This window comes from Musca domestica, unplaced genomic scaffold (genome assembly GCF_030504385.1).
Source record: "Musca domestica strain aabys unplaced genomic scaffold, Musca_domestica.polishedcontigs.V.1.1 110, whole genome shotgun sequence".
In the NCBI taxonomy this organism is placed as follows: domain Eukaryota; kingdom Metazoa; phylum Arthropoda; class Insecta; order Diptera; family Muscidae; genus Musca; species Musca domestica.
In genome coordinates, this window is record NW_026712134.1 from 558,002 (window position 1) to 571,963 (window position 13,962).

Consider the following 13,962-nt stretch of genomic DNA (forward strand, 5'->3'; position numbering starts at 1 on the left):
CCAGTGTAATAACGGCAAGATACTTGTACTAAAGTAATCAGTTTATAGCGAGTATATCGGCCATGTTGAAGGGACAATTTCCTTTTTTATCTGGCTTGTTTTTTTTGCTAACCTTGGAAGATACCACACCTGTCCAGTGAGTAGTCAATCCTAAGGCATCCAAAATAATAAAGATACTCTCCAACACTGAATATCCTAACACTTTATTATTTTATTTTTCTGGTGCTCTGTTGGGTTCATTTTCTTCATCCATTTGTGCAAGCAACGAGAACAAATATACGTACATATATTTGCTTCTTGTTTTGGCTCTCCATTACACGGTCTCTGCAATTAATCAGTGAACTCCCACGCTCCAATTCAGCAATATATGCGTGAACATTTTGGTCCTAACGAGCCGGATCAGAGACAGGGCCGTAAGGAGAGATTTCAGCTTCACAAAAAATTGATGCTCACTGGTATGTTTGGTTCCTTCGCTAGTTGGATTTTCAAGTGAGATCAGTTTGGTTTTTGTCACACAACACGGTGTTACAAAATTATTATTAAAAAGATAACCTAAAGTTGCCGGTAAACTTGGAGAAAACCCCTAAAGTTGCTGGTAAACTTGGATCAAATACCCTAAAGTTGCTGGTAAACTTGGATCAAATACCCTAAAGTTGCCGGTAAACTTGGACAAACCCCTAAATTTGCTGGTAAAAGTGGAAAAAACCGCAAAAAATTGAAGTTTGTTCCAGAGAAGTGCCGACGGCAAAGCATAGCAAGTAAAAATTACAATCTTGTAATCCGCAGTAAGTTCCCCAAATACTGATTAAAGTGTAAAGTGGCAGACCAGGTGAATCTAAATATGGTCATTTTATCCAAAATTTCAAAAAAAAATAATCATATTAAAAAATAAATATAAAAAAATTCACAGTTTACACAAGCCTTTGCTTGATGTAAAATACTTTTGTTTGACAGTGTTTAACACGCTCCTCAAAAAACGTGGTTTTGTTATTTGGTATGTTCAAACCAATATATCGAACAAATGCACATGTTATTAACATAGGTGATCCAACATCAATGTTAATAACATTCCACTGACTGCCGCTCAAGTCATTCCTCATATTGGCATTTATGCGCATGTCCGTTGAGAGTACTGCTTCGCTCATCCACCTGATTAATCTGAGTTTCAGCACATGCCTTTCTCTTAAGTGCGCTGAGCAACGAATCACAACACAAGTCTCTTTGTCCCACATATACGCATGCCGTTCAGAGTTGGACAACACTCATCAAACCAGTTTCTCCTAACTCTTAAAGCACATTTCTCTTACGCCCACTGAGAATTTAAGCGCTCTTGTACATTGAGTGCTAGTGGCATAGTCAGCAACAGTTCATTTTGCCTAGTATGTTGTGTGCTGCGTTCGTTCTCTTTGAGTGGACTTCACTGGTTGGCTGATTGCCTTGCGTGTTTTGTGCTGGTCTCTTCATGTGGATTTCTCTGTTTACTTATCTCATGTAAATGGTTTGCGCGTACGTGTATGTGCGTAATAACAACAGAGAATAAACAATGATAAGTGAGTCACACGTGTCTGGCGCTCTCCATCAAAATCAAAACAAATAAGAAACAAGCAGTTGGTTCAATGTTTTGTTTCCATTTTGTACCCTCCGCCAGACAATCCGTCGGGTTTGTTTACATTTTTTGCGATATTCCATAGATAGTTCGTCAACAGATAGACTGACACAGTGGGTTGAAGCAGTCTTTAGTCTTTTTATTTTCATATCAGAATTAATACTTTTATTTATTTTATTTTTTTGATTTTCTTAAATTGGAATTCAAATTTTTAAATATCTTTTAAGGTCCTAATACTTCTTTTTTTATTTTTTCTCAATATTTTTGTAATTTTAAATTTATGTTTTTTCTATAATGTTTCACTTTTTTCCTCAAAACAATTTTATTTTAATATTTTTTTAGATTTTTTTCACATTAAACTCACAATTTTATAATTTTTATAATTCTTCTCAGTTTTTTATTTCTATTCTTGAAATTTATTTTCTCAATATTTTCCTCTAATTTTTATTTACTTTTCGATTTTGTCCGAACAACATTTTATATTTCGAAATATTTTTATTTTCTATTTGTTTCAATATTTTTTGATTTTCCAAATATCATAATATTTTTTAATAGTTTTTCTAGATTTTTTCAACTGTTTTCTATTATTCTCTCATTTTTTTCCATTTTTTCTAAAATTTTTTATAGGCATTTTTAATTTTAATTCAATTTAATTCTTTAAACGAATTGAACAAAGTTTTAAATTTGAAGTTAAAAAAATTATATATATTTCTGTTAATTAATATTAATGTTTTATTAAATATTTCTTTCTTGGATTTTCATAGTAGTGGATTTTTGACATTAAAAATTTTCTTTATTTCTTTTTTGATATCTTTTCATAGATTTTTGATTCAACTTAGGTCATAGGAAAAGAAAACATCTTCCATAAAATTTATATTTTTTTTGTTTTCCATATACGTAGATTGTTCAAACTATTTCCTAAATTGAATATTTGTATAAAATTTAGTTTTTTTTTGTTAATTTCCAAATCTAAATCTGTCGAGTGCCTTGAGGATAAATTATTATTTGCTTCTATTGCTAAATCTCAGACCTGATTTTTCCAATATTCCCAATTCCTTGTGATTTACACAAAAAAAGAGAAAGAGAAAAAAAAATGTCATTAGACAGATTTATTCGCCTAGCTGATAGCTTGGTGGAGTTTGAGGCGTCACTCAATAGCAATGAGTTCCCCGTATCCACACGTTGCCTTTTAGATGCGCACATCGGGGAAACAAAATCTACTTGGGAAAGACTTAGAGTAATATATGAACAATGTTTGGATGACTTGTCCAACAAAGAAGAGAGTGAGGAAGAGGCGGATGACGAAGCGTCAGAAATCGAGACAGTGAAACAAAAATATAGGAATTCGTATTCCACCTACTGTCGCATCATATCAAAGTTAACTGAAGCTTTAGAAAACATGTCGAACATAGTTCACAGTCCCTCTCCTAGCCTTCAACCATCTCCAAACAACCCTTTTCATTTGCCTCCAATAGAGCTTCCCACCTTCCATGGTGATTATAGGTCATGGCCTACGTTCCGCGATATGTTTTCCGCAGTTTGTATCCTCAATTCAAAGTTGTGCCCGGTAGAAAAGCTTTTCCATTTGTCGCAGAAAACTAAGGGAGAAGCTCATGAGATTGTAGCCAAAAGTCCGCTCACCAATGATGGCTTCCAGAATGCCTGGAGTAACCTGTGTGCGCGCTATGAGAACAAAAGGGTTCTTGTTAATGAGCAGCTCAAAATTCTTTTTAGCCTTCCCTCGATTCCAACCGAAAATGCGGCATCTCTTAAAAGGATTCAAAGGGATATAAATGGTTGCATATCCACTTTGAATCTTTATAGCATTGATGTCAACAGCTGGAATCCAATCTTTATATTCTTGTGCTCCAATTGCCTTCCGGATTCAACACTCACATTATGGGAGCAAACGTTGACCGACAAGGCTATCATTCCACAATGGTCAGAGTTGGATAGGTTTTTAACAAACCGTCATAGAACCCTAGAATCGGTTTTGGAAGTGAAGAGTTCTCATGACCCCAAACAGAACGTTCCAAAACACAAATCTTCGATATCAAAAAGCGTAAGCTCAAAAGTCAATACATTTCAGACAAATATATCCCACACTACATGCAAACTTTGTTCGAATGAATTCCATGTCATTCGGAAATGTCCCAAGTTCCTCAATATGGATCATAGTCAGAGGTTAACTGAAGTAAAAAACAGTAATTTATGCCTCAATTGTTTTTCCAGTGCTCATTTGCTTAAAAATTGCAAGAGCAAAAATTCATGTTTCAAATGTAAGAAACGGCACAACACTTTGCTTCATAAAGACAACAACAACTCCAATTCAGTAGTACCTACAACTCCTAAAAGTTCCCAACGTTCCAACCCCAGTCCTTCTGCAGCTCCCTTTGTTCCTCTAACTCCGTCTCCAGTACAGTCCACTTCTCAATCCAGTGGTGTTATCCAAAATTGTTTTGCCACAAATTCGAAGGGGGTTTTGCTTGGAACGGCATTGGTCAAAATCATCCATTTGGATGTCGTTTATACAGCAAGGGTATTAATCGATTCCGGTTCAGAGGGAACATTTGTATCCGAAAGATGGTTTAATCTTCTTAAGCTACCATCTACTCGTACCTCTGCAAAAATATCCGGTCTTAACAATATCCTTGCGGCAGATGTACATAAGGAATGTCGTTTTACGATGGGTTCATTTTCTAATGCAACATTTACAATTGACATTTCTGCTCTAGTTGTTCCACATTTATCCAACAATCTTCCATCTTCTACAATACATTCAGATGATCTTTTAAAGTTGCCAGAATTAGTTTTGGCCGATCCGAAATTCTACGAAAGTTCGAAGATTGATATTCTTTTAGGTGCCGATGTCTTGCCATCGATTATGTTATCCGGTTGTAGACATGGAATATGTGGATCATTGATGGCACAAGAAACAGTCTTTGGATGGATTTTAACCGGACCAATTGGAGGTCAAAAGAAATCTAGATCTTGTCCCACTATCCTATCATACTTCTGTGAAATATCAATTGACCAGCAGATTTCACGTTTTTGGGAGGTGGAGAAAGTTCCACAGAAGAAGCTAGTGTCCGAATCTGAAAAATTCTGCGAGGATTTATATGAGAAAACGACAACTCGCGATCATGAGGGCAGATATGTAGTTTTTCTTCCATTTAAAGAGGGCTATTCACATACTTCGAATATAGGTAATTCCCGGAATAGTGCAATGGCGCAGTTTCTCAGGAATGAAAAACGATTGCTCCGTGATCCACAACTTAAGAAAGAATATGATGAGAATATCGCAGAATATTTGTCCTTACAACATATGATTCCTATAAGTCCTCCTGATCCATTACATGATACGTCAGGCTTCTATTTGCCACATCATGCGGTAGTTAAACCGGACAGTACCACAACCAAAGTCCGGGTAGTATTTAATGCATCATACCCCTCCACTAATGGTTTAAGTTTAAATGACATTCTCCATACAGGTCCTGTATTACAGAATGACCTGACCATCCTTATTCTTAATTGGCGCTTATATCGTTACGTATTTAATGGTGACATTCAAAGGATGTACCGCCAAATACGTGTCCATTCCGACCACACATCCTTTCAAAGAATATTGTTTCGAAAAACTCCAAATGATCCAGTACAAGACTACGAGCTGCAAACTGTGACATTTGGAGTGAATTGTGCTCCTTATTTAGCTATAAGGACTATGATGCAGCTAGCTAATGATATCCAATCCGATTTTCCATCGGCTTACAATATTCTCAAGTCGTCTATGTACGTAGATGATGCACTTGTAGGTGCACATGACATCTCGTCAGCTATTCAGACTAGAGATGAGTTGATCCTAGCATTACGTTCTGCGAAATTCTCAATGAGGAAGTGGACCTCAAACTCAAAGGAGATTCTACGAGATCTGCCTCCAGAAGACCTGCTCCACTCAGATTTTTTAGATTTCGATGACTGCAGTTTGGCGAAAACATTAGGGATTCGTTGGAATGCCCTTTCCGATGAATTCTACTTTTCCACAACATCCTTCTCTGCAGATAGTTTGTACACAAAGAGAGCCGTACTTTCACAAATTTCCAAGCTTTTCGATCCTGCTGGTTGGTTGGCTCCTGTAATTGTGTTGGCAAAGATCCTGATGCAGAAAATTTGGATGGATAAAACAGAATGGGATCATGAAATATCTGTTGAGTCACTACGTCTATGGAAAACATTCCAAAGTCATTACCCATTCATAAACCAAATTCGTATCCCGAGATGGATCCAGTATGCCCCCGAGCTTGAGGTACAATTTCATGGATTCTGTGATGCATCGGAAAGAGCCTATGCAGCGGCCATATATATTCGAGTCATATATCCCAACAAAATTTGCACTAATTTGATATCTTCCAAGACCAAGGTTTCCCCCATTAAGACTCTTTCCATCCCTAGACTAGAACTATGTGGTGCTGTCCTACTATCAGAAATGATCGATAACATCCTACCGCAATTTGACCTCCAAGACTATTCTGTATTTGGGTGGACAGATTCCTCAATAGTTTTATCTTGGTTGGCGAAACCACCCTGTTTTTGGAATACGTTCGTGGCAAACAGGGTATCTAAAATCGTTCAAGTGCTGGACCCATCTCGGTGGTTTCATGTTGAATCCGCTCACAACCCAGCTGATTTAGCAAGCAGGGGGATGTACCCCCAAGAATTGGTAAACAGTACACTATGGTGGAAGGGACCATGTTGGTTATCCGATCCAATGGAAACGTGGCCCAGACCAACTACCAGCATCGACTACGGACTCGCATTAGAGAAAAAACAAAAACAAGTGTACTTTTCCTATTTTGAAACGTACCAGGACGTATTGGAAACTTTCTCCTGTTACTCCAGAGCCATGAGAGTTATGGCATACACATACCGATTTATTCGGGCAACTCATCCTGGACAAAAACCTTCGTATAGAAAAGAAAATTCCCATATAATATCACCATCCGAAATTTCGTACGTCCGAAATCGACTAATATGTATTAGTCAAAAGGCAGTTTATCCAAATGAGTATTCCGCACTTTCTTCCGGAAAATCCATTTCTTCGAAAAGTACTTTATTGAGTTTGAACCCATTCCTGGATGCAGAGGGCCTTATGCGGGCAAGTGGCAGATTGGAAGGTGCTCCAAACCTCTCCTATAACGAAAGACATCCAATTATAGTACCTTATAATTGTGCGTATTCCAAGCTGTTTGTTTCCTTTGTCCACAACATAAGTCTCCATGGTGGAAACCAACTAGTACTTCGATTGGTTCGCAGTCAATATTGGATACCGAAGGTTCAAAATTTAATAAAAACAACTATCCATAAATGCAAACCGTGTATTTTATACAAACGCAAATGTCAAAAACAATTAATGGCTGCACTGCCCCCAGAAAGGTGTACGTATTCCAGACCCTTTACTCACACCGGATTAGATTTTGCAGGCCCATTTGACGTAAAAACTAACACGGGGAGAGGCTGTCGAATCACAAAAGGATATGTTTGTGTCCTGGTCTGCTTTGCAACAAAAGCAATTCACCTCGAAGCAACATCTGACCTATCTACTCCTGCATTTCTAGCTGCTTTCAGTCGGTTTGTATCCAGACGAGGATGTCCTCTCCACTTACACTCTGACAACGGAACAACATTCGTCGGTGCGTCTCGCATAATAGCAAAGGAATTTATTCAGACCTCATACAAAGCTCTCCTTTCCAACTATTCCCACCAAAACATTACCTGGCACTTCATACCTCCAGGCGCCCCACATATGGGAGGCTTATGGGAGGCGGGGGTAAAAAGCTTTAAGCAACATTTCAAGAAGGTTGCAGGATCTACCAGATACACATTCGAGGAGTTTCAGACTTTGTTATCGCGGATCGAAGCCTGTCTTAATTCTAGACCTATATCCTCTATGTCGCAAAGTCCATCTGACTTAACAGCATTAACTCCTGGCCATTTCTTAATTGGAACTCCAATCTTATTACCGCTAGATCCGGAAATCCAGGAAGAACCGATATCTATACGAAATCGGTGGCAAAGGCTCAAGGCGATCCATCAGCATTTCTGTGCCAGGTGGAAGAATGAATATTTAAAGGAACTCCAGAAACGACATAAATGGAAATCTCCAGAGATTAATGTCACTGAGAATACTCTTGTGGTAGTCCGCGAAGAAAACCTGCCTCCTAATTGTTGGAGACTGGGAAGAGTTACGAAAGTATACCATGGGTCCGACAACCGAGTAAGAGTTGCTGATGTCCGCACGCAAAGAGGCGTGATAACCAGACCCATTACGAAATTAGTCATTATATCAGACAATATCCCATAACTAATTATCCTTTTATCCTAAAATTTCCTAAATTAAATTATTTCTCTATCCTATCCTATCCAAAAATCCCTTTTCCATATCTAATATTTGTCTCTTTTTCAGAAAAATGAAGTTTCACAATAGAAGAACATCAGTTTCCACCAAATGCAAGTTTGCGTGTAGAGTTTGCCGGCAAAGGCATGCTCTTAAGTCATGCTCTCGTTTTCACGACTTAAACACCCTGGACCGTATGCGCGTTGTGAAGAAGTATGGTTATTGCATGAACTGCTTAGCCCATACTCACTCACAGGGGACTTGCTTCACCAAAACGGGCTGTAGGTACTGTGGCAAGGCACATCATTCACTACTCCACATCCATTCTAGACTTCGGAAAGCTTCATCTCGGGAAGCCGAGAGGAGGGTGACAGACGATAGGCATATCAGACAGGCAACTAACTCAACATCAAGTCAAGCTGTACAGTCTTTGTCCGGTTCTTCAACGTCTGGTCGAGATTCACGCATTGCTCCCATTACGCCAACCACCGCATCCCTTACCTCCCTACTAAACCACAACATGGTCACTCTACTGCCAACCATTTTAGTAAGAGTCGAAAATAAGGGAAAAAACCATCAGGCTAGATGCCTTCTCGATTCTGCGGCCAGAATGAGCTACGTATCCCAAAGGCTATTGGATAAGTTAGGCGTGGTATGTCTGGAACTTGACAAGGAAACAATTTGCCCCCTAACTCTATGGGCTACAGCGGAATTGTCAAGGAGTATAGATGTTACACTAAGAGTAAACCACCGGATCGGCACCCTGACGCCAAAGAAATCGCTCCCTGACTCCATAAAAGAACATTTCGCTAACTTTATATTGGCAGATAAGTTTTTCAACGTATCTGCGCCCATTGACATCGTTCTAGGCGTCGATGTATACGCAAGAATTGTACTCGATGGAATGTATGCCAAACCCGGACTTCCAACTGCCCAAAGTACTTTATTTGGAATTGTACTGTACGGAACATTCAACCATTAGACTAGAATTTAGACTAAAAGTCATTTTTTTTAATTATTATATCTCAAAAAAAAATGAATATTATTCAAATTGGATTTTTATAAATAATGAACTTACAAATGTGAATTTTTAAAATAAGTTCTATTTAACCTGTTCGAAATTAATTATTCCCATTCTATATATGTCTCTTCAACATGCGCCATAATAAGTTTTTTTTAAATATTTATTCCATTACAGTACACACTGTAAGGGGGGGAGGAATGTTTACGCCAAATGTGCATCCCTAAACTTTCCCCTTTCTTTTTGATTAACTAATATCTTTCTAAAAATGCCATGGTTATTCCAGTGTAATAACGGCAAGATACTTGTACTAAAGTAATCAGTTTATAGCGAGTATATCGGCCATGTTGAAGGGACAATTTCCTTTTTTATCTGGCTTGTTTTTTTTGCTAACCTTGGAAGATACCACACCTGTCCAGTGAGTAGTCAATCCTAAGGCATCCAAAATAATAAAGATACTCTCCAACACTGAATATCCTAACACTTTATTATTTTATTTTTCTGGTGCTCTGTTGGGTTCATTTTCTTCATCCATTTGTGCAAGCAACGAGAACAAATATACGTACATATATTTGCTTCTTGTTTTGGCTCTCCATTACACGGTCTCTGCAATTAATCAGTGAACTCCCACGCTCCAATTCAGCAATATATGCGTGAACAGCCTCTTAAAAAATATTTAAGAAAACCAAGTTTATTTTCATCCTTTAAAAAATATTTCTTAAAAATTAACGTTTATTTACAGCCTTTTAAAAAATATTTCTTAAAAACCCACGTTCATTTATGGTTTTTCAAAAATATTACTTAAGAATCCACGTTCATTAATGGTTCTTTAAAGCCTTAAAAAAATATTATTCAAAAAAATTTATGTGGTGCTTAGGAGCGTATGAGCTATGTCGTTACTTATACGCAACCCATTACTATTTTTGTATCTCTTATTTCTCTTTAAATTAAAGAAATTATGACAATTTAAATCTGAAAATCCAAATTAACGATGCGGAGTTGAAAAAATATTTTCAAAATATTTAAGTTGCTGAAAATTTTTTTTTTTTTAACATTAACATTGCTAATTAGTGTGGAAAAAATATTTAAAATAATCCACATTTATTTATAGCCTCTTAAAAATATTTCTTGAAAATCAACGTTTATATATAGCCTTTTAAAAAATATTTTTAAAAAATCCACGTCTATTTAAAGCCTTTTAAAAATATTTCTTAAAAATCCACGTTTATATATAGCCTCTTAAAAAAAAATCTAAAACTCCACGTTTATTTACAGACTATTAAAAAATATTTCATAGAAATCCACGTTTATTTACAGCCTCTTAAAATATATTTTTAAATATCCACTTTTATTTGTATCATCTAAAAAAATAATTCAAAAAATTATCTTTTATTTATAGTCCCTTAAAAAATATTTCTTATAAATCAACGTCCATGTATAGCCCCTTGAAAAATATTAAAAAAAATCCACGTTTGTTTTTATAATTAAAAAAATATTTCTTGAAAATCCACGTTTATTTTTATAATTAAAAAAATATTTCTCGAAAATCCACGTTAATTTTAAGAATTTTAAAAATATTTATTAAAAATCCTCGCTTAATTAAAGCCTTTAAAAAATATTTCTTAAAAATGAACGTTTATTTATGTCCTCTTAAAAAAATATTTAAGAAAACTACGTTTATTTTTATCCTTTAGAAAATATTTCTTAAAAATTAACGTTTATTTATGGCCTCTTAAAAAATATTTAAGAAAACCAAGTTTATTTTCATCCTTTAAAAAATATTTCTTAAAAATTAACGTTTATTTACAGCCTTTTAAAAAATATTTCTTAAAAACCCACGTTCATTTATGGTTTTTCAAAAATATTACTTAAGAATCCACGTTCATTAATGGTTCTTTAAAATTATTTTTTAAAAATCCACGTTCACTTATAGCCTTAAAAAAATATTATTCAAAAAAATTTATGTGGTGCTTAGGAGCGTATGAGCTATGTCGTTACTTATACGCAACCCATTACTATTTTTGTATCTCCTATTTCTCTTTAAATTAAAGAAATGATTACAATTTGAATCTGAAAATCCAAATTGACGATAGGGTGTTGAAAAAATATTTTCAAAATATTTACGTTGCTGAAAATTGATTTTTAAAAAAATATTAACATTGCTAATTAGTGTGGAAAACATATTTAAAAAAATCTACGTCTATTTAAAGCTTTTTAAAAACATTTCTTAAAAATCCACGTTTATTTACAGCCTCTTAAAAAAATTCCTAAACATCCACGTCTATTTACAGCCTCTTAAAAAAATTCCTAAAAATCCATGTTTATTTACAGCATATTAAAAAATAATTTTAAAAAATCCACGTTTATTTACAGCCTCTTAATATATATTTTTAAATATCCACGTTTATTTATAGTATCTTATAAAATAATTTATAAAAATCCTCTTTTATTTATAGTATCTTAAAAAATATTTCTTATAAATCAACGTCCATGTATAGACCCTTGAAAAATATTAAAAAAAAAAAAAATCCACGTTTATTTTACGAATTTTAAAAAATTTATTAAAAACCACTTTTATTTTTAGGATTAAAAAATATTTCTTAAAAATCCATGCTTAATTAAAGTCTTTAAAAAAATATTTCTTAAAAATGAACGTGTATTTATAGCCTCTTAAAAATTATTTAAGAAAACAACGTTTATCTATAGCCTTTTAAAAAAAAATATTTCTTAAAATTTAACGTTTATTTATAACCTTTTTAAAAAAATATTTCTTTAAAATCAACGGTTATTTATAGCCTTTTAAAAATAATTTTAAAAATCCATGTTTATTCATAGTCTCTTAAAAAATATTTTTCATAAATCTACATCCATATGTAGACCCTTGAGAAGTATTAAAAAAATACATGCTTATTTTGAGAATTAAAAAAAATATTTCTTAAAAATCCACGTTTATTTTAAAAATTTTCTTAAAAATACTCGCTCATTTATAGCCCTTAAAAAATACTTTTAAAATTTTAAAGCCTCTTAAAAATATTTTTTTAAAAATTTAAAACATTTCCCAAAATCTACGTTCATTGATGGGCCTTGAAAAATATTTTTAAGAAAACCACATTTATTGATAGTCCTTGAAAAAATATATTTAGAAAATCCACGTTTATTGATAGTCCTTGAAAAAATATTTTTAAAAAATCCACGTTCATTGATGGGCCTTGAAAAAATATTTTTAAGAAAACCACGTCTTGTATTTCGTTGAAAAACTATTTTTTTAAAAAATCCATGCCGTTTAATTTATTGAAAATACGTTTTTTTAAAAAATGCACGTCTGGCAATTCTTTGAAAAAATATTTATTTAAAAATCCCGGTTTATTTATAGCCTTTTACGAAATATTTAAGAAAATTATTTAAAAATCACTTTATGTGGTGCCTTGGAGCGTATGAGGTATGTCGTTACTTATACGCAACCCATGACTATTTTTGTATCTCCTATTTCTCTTTAAATTAAATTCATAATTCCTTTGCGAAAACTTCCATTTCCACTTGTCAAAAGAAATGATTACAATTATTAAATCTGACATTTTTAATGCTCAACATAGCTGTGGTATCCGTTTCTTCTTCTTTTCATCCTCTCATCTTCCATTCCATTTCCATTTGTCATCTGCCCATACAAAGTCAGTGTTCATTGTTTTTTGTTTCGTTGTCTTTATTTTAGCCAAGGTCTTAGCGGTTACTTTAGTTTATGACTTATGACTTCATTGTCTGTGAAATCCATGCTCGTCCACGGTTCATAGAGTCAAGCCTTTTGCATTTTATGCTGTGTGTGTACATCTGCATGTGTGCGTGTCAGTCGTGTAACTTCACATTGAGCGTGTAACATATTCGCTGTGTGTGTAAATAACATAAACCAGCAAAGCTTTAACAATAATTAAATTAATCTCTTGTCTTTCTTTTTTTTTTGTGTTTTTGGTTCTGGTTTTATGTTTCAGTTCACAACTAACCTTGAGCCCTTTTTGCAGTTCGGAGAGAGGGGGGAAATCGCAATGTTTTCCCTTCGTTTTTCTCTCGCAATATTTTTTTCTCGTTACCATTTTTTTCCGTTGTTGTTGCTGCTGGCTTTCGCATACAATGAACTAACCTAACATTTGACGTGGTCTATTGTCAAAAGTCTTCGAAGCGTATATCATGTTCTGCATTATCTACATATATAGTATCTCCCGAAGAGTATCTCTGTGTGTGTGTGTTTGTCGGTATACCCTAGAGTTCCAACTCAAGTGGCAAGTGGCGGAAAAGAGGACAAGTGGGCCATGTTGGGAAGTTAAAATTCATCATGGTCCGCAAACCCCGACAACAAAATTGTTGCAAATCCGAATAAAGCAACAGGGCCACAATGAACTCTGTTTCCAATAAAGCCCCCGTCCCATGCAAAACATGTGCGCTGTGTATGTGTGTGCTAGCAGTCAGGATATTAAGGTAATTCCGGACCAAACCTAGGTAACTGTAGAAAACTTCATGGGAAAGAAATTTCATCTCTCTCTCTACTCCCGGAATCTTTTGTTTGTTGTTCTCTTCTTTGGTTGCGTGCCATATGTGGAAATTATGTTTTGATTGACTGTCGAGGTTAATTCGAAAGGATGAGGATAATATTTTCTGTCTGGGATATCACTTGGAAAGCGCAATTTATTATGGAAGGTAAATGTTAATTGATTGTTTTTTTTTTTTTTTTTTTTTTTTTGGGGTAATTAAAATAGACCAAAAGAAGATGGAAGTTTTAGAACTATTTGAAAAGAAAAAAATGATTGGTTCTTGGAAGAAATAACAGGGAAATTAAATTATTTGGATACGAGGTGGCGTATAACTAATGGTATGCATCATACGTCCAATTGGTCATGGTAAAAGTCAAAGGGAATTGAATATTTTCGAGGAAGAAATATATTTTGGAAACAAAAT

General features: G+C 34.6%; 2 protein-coding genes across 2 annotated transcripts; both read left to right on the forward strand.

The window, feature by feature from the left end:
* Positions 1–87: 87 nt before the first annotated feature.
* LOC131807126 (uncharacterized) lies at positions 88–9,499 on the forward strand. The gene is made up of 2 exons (XM_059132131.1): positions 88–785; positions 8,067–9,499. The coding sequence occupies exon 2, from the start codon at positions 8,071–8,073 to the stop codon at positions 8,977–8,979; it is 909 nt and encodes a 302-aa protein (XP_058988114.1). The 5' UTR covers positions 88–785; positions 8,067–8,070; the 3' UTR covers positions 8,980–9,499.
* LOC131807123 (uncharacterized) lies at positions 2,700–7,308 on the forward strand. Its single transcript, XM_059132128.1, has 2 exons — positions 2,700–5,033; positions 7,219–7,308. The coding sequence occupies exons 1-2, from the start codon at positions 2,700–2,702 to the stop codon at positions 7,306–7,308; spliced, it is 2,424 nt and encodes an 807-aa protein (XP_058988111.1).
* Positions 9,500–13,962: the final 4,463 nt, after the last annotated feature.